The following is a 16,560-nucleotide window of genomic DNA, read 5'->3' as shown; positions in this document are numbered from 1 at the left end:
TGAAACAAATCACCGCTGCCATTTACAACTTTTAATAGCTGGGTCCTCGTGTCTGTTCTACAGGTAATTTACAGGTTTGCAATTTAACCACAATTGCAAACCAGAATTTCTGTTGCTAAGCAAAGCACTGAGATGTGCCTGAATTTACAACTGGCTTTTTTTGCCAGTTGTAAATCACTTTTGTTAAGTGACTCATGTGGTGGTTAAGCGAATTCCGCTTTCTCCATTGACTTTGTTGGTCAGAAACTGGCTGGGAAGATTGCAAATGCTGGTCATGTGACTCCATCTTGAAACACCTGCATGCCAAGCACCTGAATTTTGATCACGTAATGGGGGTCGGTCATAAGTCACTTTTTTCAGTGCCGTTGTAACTTCGAGCAGTCATTAAATGAATGGTTGTAAGTTGAGGACTACCTGTAAGGCAAGGAACTTTTACTGGTAGTCTTTGACTTACAACAGTTCATTTAGTAACCGTTGAAAGTTACAACACTACTGAAAAAAGTGATTTAATGACCATTTTTCACACTTAATGACTGTTGCAGCATCCCCATGGTCACATGAACAAAATTGGGGTACTTCACAACTGACTCACATTTATGACAGTTGCAGTGTCCCAGGGTCATTTTGCGACTTTCTGACAAAGTCAATGGGGAAACCAGATTCACTTAACAACCACGTTACCAATTTAAGAACTGCAACGATTCACTTAATAAATGTGGCAAGAAAAGTCATAAAATGGGGCAAAAACTCACTTGGCAAATTTCTCACTTAGCAACGTAAACGTTGGGCTCGATTGTTAGTTAACTTTATTGTCATTGCACCTGGTACAATGAAATTAAATGCCATCCTCAGTGTACATTATAACTATAAAAATAAAACAAAAACACTTCCTGTATGCAATTGAATTGAAAACCCGATATTGCGTTAATATTGCACTCTACAGTAGAATTCAATATAGATACTGCTCTGAGATAGAAGCAGTTTTTCAGCCTATTTGTCCTTGTTTTTATTGTCCTGTACCGTCTGCCAGATGGTAATAGTTCAAAAAAAGGGTGCCCAGGATGAAATGGATCCTTAAGAACGTTTTGAACTTTCTTAAGGCAGCGGGAGCTATTATGGTCGTAAGTTGAGGACTATCTGTCCTTTCATTTTCCAATTCAGAGATTATTTTTTTAAGAAAAAAATAGAAAATAGGTATTTATGCAGCTCAATGATGCCAAGATTAAGCTGCTTAACCACAGGACTAATGAAAGCCAAATCATTTCCCCCTTTTGTAAACTGGAGAGATTTCACGCCCGTTCCCACAAAAATGGCGGAATAAAATCACGGATTTATTTGCTCGCTGCATTTGGAGTACGCGTTTATTAAATAAAGGCAAGAGAAATGGAGAGAATTAAGAGTACAGGCAACACAGCCAGTAGAGAGAAGCCAATGCACTGAACGAGGAACACCTTCCTCTCTTTAAATCTGCAACAGGTTGTTGCACATTTCACGCGGCCACCTCCAGCACTTAAAAAATCGAAGCCTTCAAACCCCAAACAGCCCAAAATTGGCCCCGAGAGTCAAAAATTGGAGGGCACTTTAGAGGCAGCACTTTTAACTGTGGGAATTGGAGTAACCCATTCTCAAAAACCCTGAGAAGAAGAATGCAAAAATAAAATAAAATGATGAACCAGAGAATTTCAACTACGCCCCCTTCTGATGTTAATGTCATCTCACCAGAGGGTCTCTGGTAGTCCGTTGGGAGGCTGAGTTGGGGGTCCTAAACCCCTAAAGCAGGGGTCTCTAAAGATGGCAACTTTAAGACTTGTGGACTTCAACTCCCAGAATTCCTCAGCCAGCTGAAGTCCACAAGTCTTAAAGTTGCCATCTTTAGAGACCCCTGCCCTAAAGGAACACCATCTAATAGTCCATGCTCACTTTGGCTGAGACCCTCAAGCCACGTTCCTTCCGGCTACACCAGGATTTCAGGGTTTGCTCTGCTCAGTAAATCGGGTGGTTATTTTTCTTCTTCCTCCGAGTCGCTGCTCTCCTCGCTCTCCATAAAGTTGTAAGTTATTCGGTTTGTGTTCACAAACAGGTCGGTATCATCATCTTCAGAATCCTCTTCTCCAGATGACTGAGGGGTGCTTTGTACCCCCTCTCTACTAGAAAGATGGGGGGGGAGTGTGGTTTGGGGGAGGAAGGGAAAAAAAACCCTTCAAACATTCCATCTCAATTATTTCTATCACACTTTTAAAGTGAGTTAAATTTCATCCAATTATAATTCAGGCGAAAGATTTTTAAATGTCCGATCTTAAAGCAAGCAATATTAATAATAATTTTACCATGCTAGTGTATTGTTTTTCAGGTTTAATAACTTTAAGAGCAAAAGCTACTTAAAATAGGCAACTTTCTGCCAAATTTTCACCACAGACTTAGGCAGTGGAGGATAAAGAGAAATGGCAGAATTGTAAAACTACTTTAGGTTATGATTATTATAATAATTAAGCTTAAGATCATACTAATCAGAAATCCATCAATGGAGATTTAAGGGTTTTTAAACAATTGAGCATCGGCATTTGAAATAAAACGTCAGTTATTGCTACATTGTTCTAAATACCAAGGCTACCTCCTGAATCCTGAAGTGTCTTTTTTCAAAATCTTAACATAAAATATTGATAATTTTCAGCAATTTCTTCCCTTCTGGGCATGTGCCATCCCCACATGTCCAGGTCTCCCATTTTATTTATTGGAATTTTTATCCTGCCTTTATTACTCGATATTACTTTATTACTTGATAAGCAATACAAAGGAATGAACATATTGCTTAGCGCATTGTAAGCCGCCCTGAGTCTCCGGAGAAGGGTGTTTGTATGTAGGTCTTTGGTTATTCGGGTCTTCTCCCACGTAAAATTGGAAGTGTCTTGGCGACGTTTCGACGAAGTCTCATTCGTCATCTTCAGGCTGGTGTTCTCGGCTTCGAAGCCGAGAACACCAGCCTGAAGATGACGAATGAGACTTCGTCGAAACGTCGCCAAGACACTTCCAATTTTACGTGGGAGAAGACCCGAATAACCAAAGACCTACATATATATATATATATGTGTGTGTGTGTGTGTGTGTGTGTGTGTGTGTATTTAATATTTCGGGTTTCTTCCTGTGTAATTGTGGATATATCCCTAAAAGGGTAGAAGCGACGTTTCGACAGAATCCCATCTGCCATCATCAGGCTTATGTCAGCAGTCTTTTGCAGTAACTGCCGTTGCTATTTCAAATCTGGTGCTGGTATTCTGGGATGGCTCCACCTTTTCATTCTGATTGGTTGGGAGTCCCAATATGTGTTTATTGGCTTGGCTTCGGGTGTATGGTCAGTTTTTCTCCACTAGGTGGCAGGGCTTCATCTTTGTGGCTGGTTTGAATATGATTTGGTTGGGATTTGTTTTTTGATTAATGTTTGGTCTATGTTTTATATTTGGTGTTAAGATTCGTCTATCTATGAGAGCAGGTTTCCAAATAGTAGGCAGACGTGAAGTGTCATCCCGTTTATTCATGCAATATGGTCTTTTTTTATTTCAATTGCTTCTCTGATTATTCTGCCATTGAGATGTTCTATTTTTGCAACTGTTTTTGTGTTATTAAAATTAATATTGTGTCCTGTTGTATTTATGTGTTGAACTAATGATGATGTGTGTTCTTGTTTTTGTATTGCGCATCAAGGAACACAAAAACTCAATATTTAATATTTAAGAAACCCGAAATATTAAATATACACACATACATACCCGTGAAAACTTACATAAACAAATATATATATACATATACACAATCCTTCCTCCTCCTATTTTCCACGTAACAACTACCCTGTGAGGTGGGTTGGGCTAAGAAAGAGACTGGACCAAAGTTACCTAGCTGGCTTTCATGCCTAAAGTGGGACTAGAACTCCCTGTCTCCCGGTGATTGGCCCAAAGTCACCTAGCCAGCTTTCATGGTTAAGGTGGAACTAGAACTCCCTGTCTCTTGGTGATTGGCCCAAAGTCACCTAGCCAGCTTTCATGGCTAAGGTGGAACTAGAACTCACCATCTCCTAGTCTCTAGACCACCATCATAACCACTACCCCTAACCAGTTCTCATCCCCATCTTGTTCACCTTTACCTTTCTTTAGTATTGCTTTGAGTTCCTTTTACGTCTCCTAAGAAAGCATCAGGCCTGCAGGGGGAAAAAAATATATAAAGTGTCAACATAATGTGGTAGGATGGTTTGTAAAAATTATTTCACACTTCAGAATTTCCATGTCTCAAACCGAGAAGCTGGAGTGAAGATCCCTTATATTCTTTTTATTTAAGGTTTCCTGCTTAGCAGAGGGTTGGACTAGAAGACTTCCAAAGCAGGGGTGAAATGTAAAATGTGTTACTATGGGTTCTGTGGGCGTGGCTTGGTGGGGAGGGTAATGTGACTGGGTGGGTGTGGCCAACTTTTTTTTTTTTAACTTTTCAAAGCATTTTTTCTAATGCTTTGAAAAGCCTCTGGCAATCAGGCAACTCAGCTGGGATCATCAGAGACTTTTCAAAGCATTTTTTTACCACCTCTTCGGCCAAGAGGTTGCAGAAAAAAATGCTTTGAAAAGCCTCTGAGGATCCCAGTTGAGCCGCATAATCATCAGAGGCTTTTTTTTTACTTTTAAAAGCATTTTTTGGTCGGAAGAGGTTGTAAAAAAAATGCTTTTAAAAGTTTAAAGAAAAAAAAGTCTCTGATGATCGTGCGACTCATTGGGGCGGGAGGAATTTTTGCTACCGGTTCTCTGGACCACCCGCCGCCATCGCTACCGGATTGGGCGATCCGGTCCAAACTGCGAGCATTTCACCCCTGCTCAAGGTCCCTTCCAACGCTTTCTGTTCTGTTCCTTTGATAAAATTATTAAGAAAACAGATCCTTCCACTCAAAGATGTTATAAGGAAAATGGGCACATAAACTATTTCCTCTCCTTTCCCTCCAGAAGATGCCTGTCAGATCTGCCACCTTCAACTTCTCCGCTTTGCTGGCATCCTGTCTTAAGATGCAAGGGGGAAGGAAGGAGTAATGGAATGTAGAGAATAGAGATGAGAATGGGAAGGGGGGGAGGGGAGGGGAGGTAACAGCCTTGATGGAAACCAGAGGTGCCAGTACTAGAAAATGCCAGGCTTCAAGGACACCTGGCTTGAGAATGGAATGTGGAATTTATATATATATATATATATATATATTTGTTTTCTCAGGTTTTCGCAGGTGTTTGTATGTAGGTCTTTGGTTATTCGGGTCTTCTCCCACGTAAAATTGGAAGTGTCTTGGCGACGTTTCGACGAAGTCTCATTCGTCATCTTCAGGCTGGTGTTCTCGGCTTCGTGCTTCCAGGAGCAATGTGAGATCTCAGCTGTCTCTTCCTTTTAACTGCTAGTGGGGGTGTGAGCTGATTGGGTGGGGACTTGGCTGTGTTCTGATTGGGTGGAGGTGTGTTCTGATTGGTTAGGGGCTTGGCTGTGCTCTGATTGGATGGGGGGTTGGTTGTGCTCTGATTGGCTGGGGGTGTGTTCTGTTTGGGTGGGGGCTTGGTTATGCTCAGCTTAGTCTGAGTTGCAGGGGGATTTGAGCGTAAGGATGGGGTCAAGCCAGCCCGGCTAGATGGAATAGATGTGTTTTCAGGGCCTGACGAAAAGTCCGGAGGTCTGGTATCGTGCGTATCTCTGGGGGTAGGTTGTTCCAGAGGGCAGGTGCCGCCACAGAGAAGGCTGTCCCCCTGGGGGTCACTAGCCGACATTGTCTGGCCGACGGCACCCTGAGGAGGCCCCCTCTGTGTGAGTGAACTGGCCGGTGGGAGGCTATTGGCGGCAGAAGGCGGTCTCGTAAATACCCTGGCCCTAAGCCATGGAGCGCTTTAAAGGTGGTCACCAACACCTTGAAGCGCACCCGGAAGACCACAGGAAGCCAGTGCAGCTCGCGCAGGAGAGGTATCACATGGGAGCGCCCCGTCGCTCCCATAATCCCCCGCGCAGCCACATTCTTGACCAACTGGAGCCCCTGGGTGCACCCCAAGGGGAGCCCCATGTAGAGAGCATTGCAGTAGTCCAGGCGGGAAGTGATGAGTGCCTGAGTGACCGTGCTTAGGAAGTCCCGATTGTGCCAAACACCCAAGCCATTCCCAAACCATCTAAATCAGCGGTCACCAACTAGTGGTCCTTGGACCACTGGTGGTCCACGAGAAAGTTTTGGTGGTCTGCAGAAAAATTATTTGCATTTCTTATATTGCACTAAATCAGGGGTCCTCAAACTATGGCCTCTGGGCCAGATACATGCAATGAATGTTTGTATTGCTGCAGAGAGTCTCCCCCTTTGGGGTCTTTTTGTGTGGGTCGGAGGGGGGCAGAAATTCCGACTTGGGGTCTGCTTCAGCCTCCTGGTGTGGGGCTTTGGGCAAAGGCTGGAGGGAAGTGCCACTGGTGGGGAAGAAGCCGGAGGGCCTTGTTCCAGTGGGACTGCCTCATGGCCTGGAACTGACTGACCATCTCAGCCCACTGAGCCTCCAGGTGCCAGTACCTGGCCTTGCACTCCCACAGGTCTTCCCTCTACTTGGAAAGCCTATGCTCCTAGTCCTCAGTGAGGTGCTTCTGCTGAGCCTCCTTCTCAGTCAGATCCAATTTGAACTGAGCTGTTTTGCCAACTCTTTCTCATGGTGGCTGCTTAGCTTCAGCAACTGCTTCCTGTTGGGGCCCTAAGGAGCCCGGACGGGGAGGTAAGGAGTTGGCCACGCCCACCCAGTCACATGACCACCCAGCCGGTCATTAGGCATATCATGAGTGGTCCGCGGGATTTAAAATTATGAACTTAGTGGACCCTGAGGTCCGAAAGGTTGGTGACCCCTGATCTAAATGACTACTGGACAGTGATGAACTGGTCAGGGTGGGTGGGTGGGAAGGCCAGGGAAAAGGGGAAAAGTATAACCTTTTGCACAGGAATATTCAGATCTAGCCATTCTTTCACTGCAACCAATTAGCCTTAGTAAAATCACTTCAGCCAAATGGAATCAAGGGTCTTTCTTTACTAAGTACCTGAACAAGACTGTACTCTCTCTATTTATTTATTTTTATTTCTTCATCACTTCATCACCCATCACTTCAATAAGGCAACTGTGGGAGTCTTACAAAATATAGCTACTCACCAATATCCTTCCTTCTTAAGGTACTGAACGTGGTCCTTGTAAAGGACAAAACTGATTTCTGCTTTTACTTTCTCCCCTTCTTCGATGGGATCAACCAGTAAGAAATCTCCTGGAGGGAGGGAGGGAGGGAGGGAGGAAAGACAGACAGCTGTGACAGGGGGAACAGGGGAACAGGGAGGTCCACTTTCCCTCCTGCAAATGCCAGGACCCCCAGCCACTCACCTCTCTTGATCCAGATGTTCTTACGGAACTTGTTGGGCATGCTGACCAGGAACCGCGTCCCCTCAGGGGTCTCCACTTCATGGAGGTTGTTTCCTGGTGTCCCGAGCACCTGGAGGGACAGAGCAAACTTGCCAGTAAGAACTCAGGACTGGTTTGTGGCTATTCGCATGGCACATTGAGACCCAGCTAGACCACGGATGGTGAATCTATGACACGTGTCAAGGATGACATGCCACAATATCGGGTGACACACTGGCATTCAACAACACCAGACAGCAACTATTCTTGAAAGCACACCCAATTCTTACAAAATTTTTAGAGGCCGAGGGAAAATCTTAGTGGGCTCTTATGCAGCCTCTAGACCAGGGGTGTCAAACTCGATTTCATTGAGGGCCGCATCAGGATTGTTTACTCACCTTGGGGGGCCAGTGGGTGTGTGGCCTGGGTGGGCATGGCCAGCTCAATGCCACTTGTGTCGGGGATGCCTGTGGTGGCCCGAGCGCTCTGCCAGCAAAAACAGGCTCCCAAGCTCAGTTTTCTGCTGTAACAGCCTCTGAAAACAGAGCTCGGGAGGGCTGCCCGCGGCCCTCCTGAACTCCATTTTTGCTGGCAGAGGCACCGTGGGCTGGTCCTTCACTGTTTCCAGGGTGGCCCTGTGGGCCAGATCTAACCACCCCGTGGGCCGGATCCACCCCCCCGGGCCTTGAGTTTGACACCCCTGCTCTGGGTGTCTACATAAAGATGTCTACATAAAGCTTTGAGAGATTCCGGCTAACTAGGTTAGGTTAAACAGTCTTACCCGGACAATCTGCTGCCTCTCTGAAGGAATCACATATTCCTCTAGCACTTCTTTGACCACGTGTTTGCGTTTGGTCGCCTGGGACATGATGTTCTGTTAGCCACCGTAAAGAATTTCTGTGCCAAAATGAATTGCTTCCAGGATGCGTCCACAATGCTGAAGGCTGCAAAATGCCATTAAAAATTGACTTTCGAAAGGGAGAAAGCAAGCAGCTTTGGACACTTGACCTGACCTGCAGACAGCTCACTACTTACATTGGGCAAGGTCAGGGCAAAAAATTCTTTAATTCTTTAATTAATTTAAAAAATCCTTTAATTAAACTAAAATCACACTAAAAGGCAGCTCCATTTTTAAAAAATAATATGTAGTATGCAACAAAAGTAATATGTTGATGGCAACTTTTAGAGCTGCTCCTCAGGCTCCACTGAATATTTCCGGTTGTTTCTCTGGAGCTTAAAGGTAAGGAGCTCTGCCCTCTATTTGCAGGAGCAAAGGATCATAACCTTATGTTGTCGCAGCAAAGATTTATTCAAGCCTATACATAATTTTTTTAAAAAGATAAAGAAATACAGGTAGTCCTTGACATACATCAGTTCGTTTAGTGATCTTCAAAGTTACAACGGCAGTGAAAAAAGTGACTTAGGACCATTTCCCACACATATGACTGGGCAGCAGCTTGATGGTCACATGATCAAAATTTGAACACTTGACCACTGACTCGTATTTATGACGGTTGCAGTGTTCCAAGGACACGTGATCCCTTTTCCTGACCTTTTGACAAGCAAAGTCAATAGCGAAACCAGATTCACTTAACAACTGTGACTAACTTAATCACAGCAATGATTCATTTAAGAACGGTGGCAAGAAAGATCATAAAATTCTCTTAACAGATGTCTCGCATAGCAACAAAATTTTGGGCTCAATTACAGTTGTAAATCGAGGACTACCTGTAGACATTCCTTCAGTTTGGAGATTCAAGAGACAGACCTGTTTCCAGGACCAGCCAATGTCGTTGCAGATGAAGGAATGTGGATCCAGTGCTGATTTCACTCCTTGGTTCATTCACACTTGTGGAGGAGCTGGGGGATGGGGATGAAGAGGAAATTATTAGATTTTTAAAAGCCTCATCATTAAGAGAGTCTGAGTGGCGCAGCAGATTATGCTACTATTAAAGGTAGCATTTAACTTCCAGCTGCCTGCAATTACTGTGAGTTCAATTCTCACCAGGCTCAAGGTTGACTCAGCCTTCCATCCTTTCTAAGGTAGGTAAAATGAGGACCCAGATGGTGGGGGCAATAAGCTGACTTTGTATAAAATATACAATAGTCTAGAAGGCTATTGCTTAACGCCTTCTAAGCCACCCTGAGTCTCCGGAGAAGGGCGGCATATAAATCATTTTTTTTTAAGAAAGAGATGTTATTCCCCATATTCCCCATGATGATTATGATTACTTTTTAATCACCATTGAGTCATTGCTCTGTTAATGACATTTTCCACATTTTTTGTACCAGTTTTACATAACCTGAGAGTACAGGAATACAACAACAAAGAATGGATTAACCAATGAATTGAATTGAATATTTTATTTGGCCAAGTGTGATTAGACACACAAGGAATTTGTCTCAGCTACAAAAGCACTGAGTGTACAAAGCAAAATAATAATAATAAAAGTAAAAGTAAAAATAAAAATAAAAATTACAATTTATTGACATCACGGTACCAGGAGACACCAGAGTCGAAGAAAAAGAACTGGAAAAAATCATGAACTATCGCAACCTGGCCATCGAAACTACACGGCTATGGCTGAAACATGTAACAGTGACACCCGTTGTCATCGTAGCACTTGATACCATGTCCAAGAATTTTATAAGATACATCAACAAATTGCCGCTTCCTGCAATAACACCAGCGGAACTGCAAAAAACTGCGTGGAACATGGTACATCTTAAGAAGGTACTTGGTTGATCCTTAGGACGCTGGCAGCAACCATCAGCACCAGTCCATGGTATTTGCCATTCAGTTAGGATTAGAATTTATTAAGGATTTGTTAGAATTGGTTCACGAAGAATAGCAACAACAACAAAGGAGGCCAAGGACACGTGCAGAGGGCAAGCTCCCCTTCCTCACCGTCTTCGGGACCCGAACTCTCCTAACAATTATCCGACCATCCCGACTCCAAACGGGCCCCATCAAAGTAGCAGCGAGTCCCGCAGGCACAGCGGAAGCCCCCTTTCCCATATCCCTGGACTTCCCCGGCTTCCAAACCGGCTCACGGGCGGCCAACAGCCCCGCGGAGCCCCACCCGCAATCCCCGTGAAAATACCCGGCCTCCCAGCCCCCCCCCCAGCCCGGCTCTGCCCACCGTACCTGCTTAGGGACCACCGCCTCGCGTCTCCTACGAAACGAGAGAAGCGTGACTTCCGGCTTCCGGTTCTGAGGGACCTACTTCCGGGTACAGCGGTTTAATCGGTCCTGCCGGGCCGCAGGGCTGCAGAGGGAGCCGTTCCGCCTCGGGTGAAGGACCCCGGGGAGGCTCAGCCAGTTGCTAATACGGGACGGTGGGGGTCTGGTTGGGAGGGGAGTTGTAGTTATGGAGCAGCCCTTTCTGAGGTGGCTGGAGGCAGAGTTTCCGGGCCATTTCAAGAGGGATGGACTTCCACTCCCAGAATCCCCCAGCCAGCAAGCTTTAAGATGGGAGAACTTCAACTCCCAGAATTCCCCAGCCAGCATGCTTTAAGATGGGTGGACCTCAACTCCCAGAATCCCCCAGCCAGCAAGCTTTAAGATGGGAGAACTTCAACTCTCAGAATTCCCCAGCCAGCATGCTTTAAGATGGGTGGACCTCAACTCCCAGAATTCCCTAGCCAGCATGCTTTAAGATGGGTGGACTTCAACTCCCAGAATCCCCCAGCCAGCATGCTTTAAGATGGGAGAACTTCAACTCCCAGAATTCCCCAGCCAGCAAGCTTTAAGATGGGAGAACTTCAACTCCCAGAATCCCCCAGCCAGCATGCTTTAAGATGGGTGGACTTCAGCTCCCAGAATCCCCCAGCCAGCATGCTTTAAGAGTGGGGAAGGGGGGCTTCAACTCCCAGAATTCCCTAGCCAGCATGCTTTAAGATGGGTGGACTTCAACTCCCAGAATCCCCCAGCCAGCATGCTTTAAGATGGGAGAATTTCAACTCCCAGAATTCCCCAGCCAGCAAGCTTTAAGATGGGAGAACTTCAACTCCCAGAATCCCCCAGCCAGCATGCTTTAAGATGGGTGGACTTCAGCTCCCAGAATCCCCCAGCCAGCATGCTTTAAGAGTGGGGAAGGGGGGCTTCAACTCCCAGAATTCCCCAGCCTGCTCTGAATTTAAGTCCACATTCTTAATGCTGAGAAACATTGCTTTAAACTATAAACTGAAAGGGTCCCTGAAGCTGAAAGAGCTGAAAGGCTTAGAGCATACACAGAGTGTAACCTAATTCAGCTTTTCTTAATTGCTGTTGAAAGAAGCGCCATTCTAAGGTGCCAACTGTAGAGATAAAACTTCTAGGCGAATTGCCAAGCTTAGCCTAGCAAAGTAACTTCTTGTGAAAAATAATTCTGCCAAGTAACCTTGCTTGTAACTGAAAAAAGTTTTTGTTGCGCACACCTTCTTTTCTCTCTGCCTGCTCTGTTATGGTGAGAGACAAAAAGGCCGTCCAGTCTTTTTGCTTTCTGCATAAAATAAAAACTGATTATCAGTAGCCTTGTGTTCAGAGTTTCATTGGATTTATCAGATTCTGAGCTGCCTTCAAAAATGTTACATATAAACCACTAATTTCATTGATCCTTATGTTGTAGTGCGGGAATAACGAGAGGCACAAGCAAGTTAGTGACAACAGCTCTTTAATTCAGGGTGAGACTTCAGCAAAGAAACACAGGCAACAGTCCTCTTTATATACTTTTCAGAGGCAACCATGAACCAATCAGAATTCACTGCACATTTGAATTTCCCGCACAAAATAGATACATACATAACACCCCTCCACTCCCAGAAGGCACTTATCCTATCTATTTACATATTTACATACAAAATCATGCAGGTGACTAGGGCATTTCTTGGTTCTGGTTAACCTGCGCAGTTCAGTTGTTGGCGAGGCGTCGAGCCAGTCAGAGGGACCTCCCATCTCTCCCGGCTCCGCCAATGGAACCTCCTGGATTTCTCCGGAGGTGTGGCTATCCCCGGCTGGGAGTGTTGACTCGCTGGGGCGGCGCTGGAACTCTGGGTTGCCAGATAAGTATTCCGGCTTACTCGGGCTTGAGGTAGCTGTGTCAGGAAAACTTTGGTAGTTAGGACTCACAGTAAATGAGTTTTCGTGTTGTAATCGTTTACGCAATTGATCTATATGTTTCCTCCAAATTTTACCATGCCCTATATCTACTGTGTATGATTTTGGACTGGTAATTCCTACGATGGTTCCCTCTACCCACAATGGCCCAGTTGATGTAGTTTCTGGCAAATACTGGTATTCCCACTTGGAATTGTCTTAGTCCTCCCCCTTCCCCCTTGAAGCCATCGGGGGAGTAATTGGGATGCAATCGATTGAGAATGCACCTTAGCTTTCGGCCCATTAAAATCTCGGCTGGGCTGCGGCTCGAGGTGGGGCACGGGGTGGCGTGCTGTACAGCTAAGAACTCATCTATCCTAGCCTACCAGTCCCCTGCATCGAGCCGGGAAAGAGCTTCCTTGGCCGTTCTCACAAATCTCTCTACAAGGCCATTTGAAGCCGGATGAAAAGGAGCGGATAATGCATGTCTTATGCCTAACTCGGCCAGGTAGCCCTCAAATTGAGTCGCCGTGAATTGGGGCCCATTGTCAGATACCAGGGTGTCCGGCAACCCGTGTGTTACAAACAGTTTTCTGAGTACTTTAATTACGGCCTCAGAAGTGGTAGATGGCATTAAGGCAATCTCGAGCCACTTAGAATATGCATCTACAATGATTAGAAAGTTCTGGCCATGGAACGGGCCAGCGAAATCGATGTGAATCCTCCCCCACGGTCCCTTTGTTTTTTCCCATTCCCAAACGGGAGCTATAGGAGGATCTGGACGGGATTCCTGGCAGGGCCTGCACTTCCCCACCCACTCAGTGACATCTTGGTCGAGATGTGGCCACCAAACATAACTACAAGCTAGGCCTTTCATGCGAACAATACCAGGGTGTCCCTCATGCAGCATTTCTAAAACCCTGTGCCTTAACCGCGAAGGAATGACCACCCTGTCTCCCCACAATAAGCAACACCCCAACAATGACAGTTCATTTTTCTTGTTAAAGTACAATTGAAAATCCCCACTGTCACCTTGGTAGGCCAACCCCGCATTACCCAGCCCATTACAGTGCACAAAACAGAGTCCCTGGCAGAAGCCTTTGCCACCTCGCTTGAAGAAATGGGGCCCGGGGACACAACGTCAATGAGTAAAACTGGGGCTTCTGGAGTCAGGTTGTCTAACAGTTCGGGCAAGGGGCATCGGCTGAGGGTGTCAGCATGTCCCAGAGTTCTGCCCGGCCGGTGGAGCAGTCTGTAGGACTAGGCAGCTAAGAAAATGGACCATCTGGTCATCCAGGGAGAAAGAGCAGCCGGGGTCGGTTTATCTCCAGCCAAAAGTCCCAAAAGAGGCTGGTGGTCCGTAATGAGTTCAAAAGTTCGGCCAAACAAGTATTCGTGAAATTTTTTGACCCCAGCTACAGCCGCTAATGCCTCCCTGTCCAGCTGGCTGTAGTTCCTTTCAGCACTAGATAAACTGCGAGAGTAATAGGCGATGGGCGCCTCTAACCCATTCGGCAGTCTATGGCTTAAAACTGCACCTATACCAAAGGGGGAAGTGTCACACACCAATACTAGAGGTAGTTCTGAATTGTATTGGATGAGGAAACTGTCCTCAGACAAAAGTTTCTTTACTGCGTCGAATGCAGCCGCTTCTCGTTTGCCCCACACCCAGGGAACATTTTTTCCAAGGAGCCTGTGCAGTGGCTCCGCAATGGTGGCTTTGTGTTTTAAAAACATGGTGTAGAAATTAAGAAGCCCCAAGAAGGCCTGCAGTTTGGGCTTCGATTTAGGGGTGAGCGCGTTCTGGATGGCCCTGACTTTGCTTTCTGTGGGGTGAATGCCTGTGCCGTCGATTTGGTAGCCTAAGAATTCCACTGATGGAACTGCTATTTTGCATTTTGCTCGTTTGAGTTTGAGTCCCGCTTCTCTGAATCTGGTTAGAACTTGTCTAACCCTATTTCCTAACTGTGTCTCGTCTTGGCCACTAATTAGGATGTCGTCGAAATAAGGGACGACTCCTGGGAGGCCTTGTAGAAGGCGCTCCATGGTACTCTGGAAGAGCCCTGGGGCGATGCTAACCCCAAACTGTAGTCTAGTGCATTTAAAGGCACCTCTGTGAGTTACTGTGGTCTGCGATTCTGCCGTAGCGTCATCTACTGGCAGCTGCTGGTACGCCTGCGCAAGGTCTAATTTTGCGAACAGCTTGCCAGGCCCCAGGGAGTGTAGTAGATGGTGGACGATCGGAACGGGATAGGCGCTCTGCTGCAACGCCTTATTGATCAAACACTTATAGTCAGTGCAAATTCTAATTGATCCGTCCAATTTAACTGGTGTGACTATTGGGGTTTCCCACTTAGCATGATCTACGGGAACTAACACCCCTTGCTTAATGAGCTTGTCGATCTCTGCATCAATTTTGGGCTTTAAAGCAAATGGAACCCGTCTTGATTTTAGCCTGATTGGCGCTACGTTGGGGTCTAAATTAAAGGAGATAGGGGTCCCCACGTACTTGCCTAGCGTCTCCTCAAAAACGTCCCGAAACTCGTGAAGAAGGTTTTCTTTGAGGGATGGCCCACCGATGCTGTGGACGCCCGTGAAGCCCATGCCGAGGGCTCGGAACCATGCCATGCCCAGAAGACTTGGTAGTGGCTTGCTTACGATGGTCAGGGGCAGCTCTTTCTGGAACTCACCGTAGGTGACCCGGAACGTGCCCACGCCTTCTACGGGAACTCGGTTTCCCTGGTAGCCGAGGAGGCGAACTTTCTGTCGAGACAGCTGGGCTTTCTGGAACTTAGGCAGGAGCGCTTTGAGTGTTGTCCAGGACATTTGATTGACAGTGTAGACCCGGTGTCGATTTCCATTTCGCACGGTCTGCCTTCGATTTCTACTTTTGTGTAGACTTTCTCATCGTCGGTTGTGCTGGCTTGGCCGATTCGCGTGCTGTAGGTCTCCCGCTTTTGAGATTCGCGCTGTTTTCTCGCTCTGTCATCTTTGATTGGCTGTTTTGAATGAGCCGGTTCTGGTTGGTCGCGGTAGTCACGTGGCTTGCGACTACGCGGAAATTGAGCTCTGCAAACTCGTGCTAGGTGGCCTTTCCTATCGCAACGCCTGCAAATGGCGTCTCTGTATTTACACTATTGTCTCTCGTGATCCCCGCCACAGCTAGAACAGTTCTCGTGGCGGCAGCTTTGCTCACTCTTTTTCTTCTCCGTGTGGAAGACGTCCTTGTCCGACTCTTCCTCCGTGCTGGTTCGCGCCTCCTCTCTGTGGACGGGGGCTGTTTTCGGGCCGTCTTTGCTTGGCAATGGCCGCTGTAGTGCTTCAGAGGCTTTTGTAGACGCTTCGTGTGCTCTGGCTTCGTCAAGCGCACCGTCTAGCGTTAGATCTGGCTTGGCCAGTAAGCGCCTCTGTAGTCGAGTGTCTCTAACGCCACAAATCAATTGCTCGAGTAGCGCATCGTCTAGATCTCTGTAGTCACAATGTGTTGCGGCTTTTCGAAGTGCGGCCACATATGCGCTGACCGGTTCTCCTTCCCTTTGTACACGTTGCCGGAGTTCGTAGCACTGTACAAATTTCGAAGGAACTGGAGCGTAGTGGGCTTTCAGATTTGCTTGAAGGACGTCCCAGGAGACCGTCTGGACTGGGGTTGGCTCGCAGAGGGACTCGGCCATCTCAAAAACGTCTGGCCCGCAGTGGCTTAAGAACAGGGCTCTTTTTCGGTTCACTGAGAGCCCTTGCATCTCGCTTGCTTCCAGGGAGCACTTGAACCTGGTCAGATACGATCCCTTCTCTCGGGTCGGATCGAAAGGTTTGGGCGGGACGTAGGCAGACATCGCAATATGTCTCCATAGTCCACTCGTTATCCTGGCTGGAAGTCCGAGCTCTTTTAGTTTGCTTCTTGTGGCCTCAATCCCACCTTCGTCGCCAATGTTGTAGCGCGGGAATAACGAGAGGCACAAGCAAGCTAGTGACAACAGCTCTTTAATTCCGGGTGAGACTTCAGCAAAGAAACACAGGCAACAGCCCTCTTTATATATTTTTCAGAGGCAACCATGAACCAATCAGAATTCA

At 46.6% G+C, this 16,560-nt stretch overlaps 1 protein-coding gene across 4 annotated transcripts; it reads right to left on the bottom strand.

Moving 5' to 3' along the window:
- Positions 1 to 1,343: 1,343 nt before the first annotated feature.
- Positions 1,344 to 10,662, bottom strand: EIF1AD (eukaryotic translation initiation factor 1A domain containing). Of its 4 annotated transcripts, none has more exons than XM_034426320.3 (7): positions 10,561 to 10,662; positions 9,181 to 9,272; positions 8,194 to 8,356; positions 7,395 to 7,503; positions 7,173 to 7,281; positions 4,136 to 4,189; positions 1,344 to 2,147 (listed from the first exon to the last, which is right to left on the bottom strand). In XM_034426320.3, exons 3-7 carry the CDS (start codon positions 8,278 to 8,280, stop codon positions 2,000 to 2,002), a joined length of 507 nt encoding a protein of 168 aa, XP_034282211.3. In that variant the 5' UTR covers positions 8,281 to 8,356; positions 9,181 to 9,272; positions 10,561 to 10,662; the 3' UTR covers positions 1,344 to 1,999. The 4 variants fall into 4 exon arrangements, with proteins under 4 accessions (XP_034282211.3, XP_034282215.3, XP_087737156.1 ...); XM_034426324.3 differs by having other exon boundaries at positions 1,344 to 2,144; XM_087881030.1 differs by having other exon boundaries at positions 1,344 to 2,144; positions 10,321 to 10,566.
- Between the last annotated feature and the right edge of the window lie 5,898 nt (positions 10,663 to 16,560).

This window comes from Pantherophis guttatus, chromosome 18 (genome assembly GCF_059756535.1).
Source record: "Pantherophis guttatus breed Tessera chromosome 18, ASM5975653v1, whole genome shotgun sequence".
Classification (NCBI taxonomy): Eukaryota; Metazoa; Chordata; class Lepidosauria; order Squamata; family Colubridae; genus Pantherophis; species Pantherophis guttatus.
Note: the sequence above shows the minus strand (reverse complement) of the source record. Positions and strands in the feature narration are given on the sequence as shown.

Bases quoted from the DNA above. Each gene is read 5' to 3' on its own strand.
- EIF1AD (XM_034426320.3), bottom strand. From the start codon at position 8,280: ATGTCCCAGGCGACCAAACGCAAACACGTGGTCAAAGAAGTGCTAGAG. The intron at 7,282-7,394 runs GTGAGTGGCTGG...CCCTCCCTCCAG, and splicing joins GAACATCTGGATCAAGAGAG to GAGATTTCTTACTGGTTGAT. The intron at 2,148-4,135 runs GTAAAGGTGAAC...CCATCTTTCTAG, and splicing joins CAAAGCAATACTAAAGAAAG to TAGAGAGGGGGTACAAAGCA.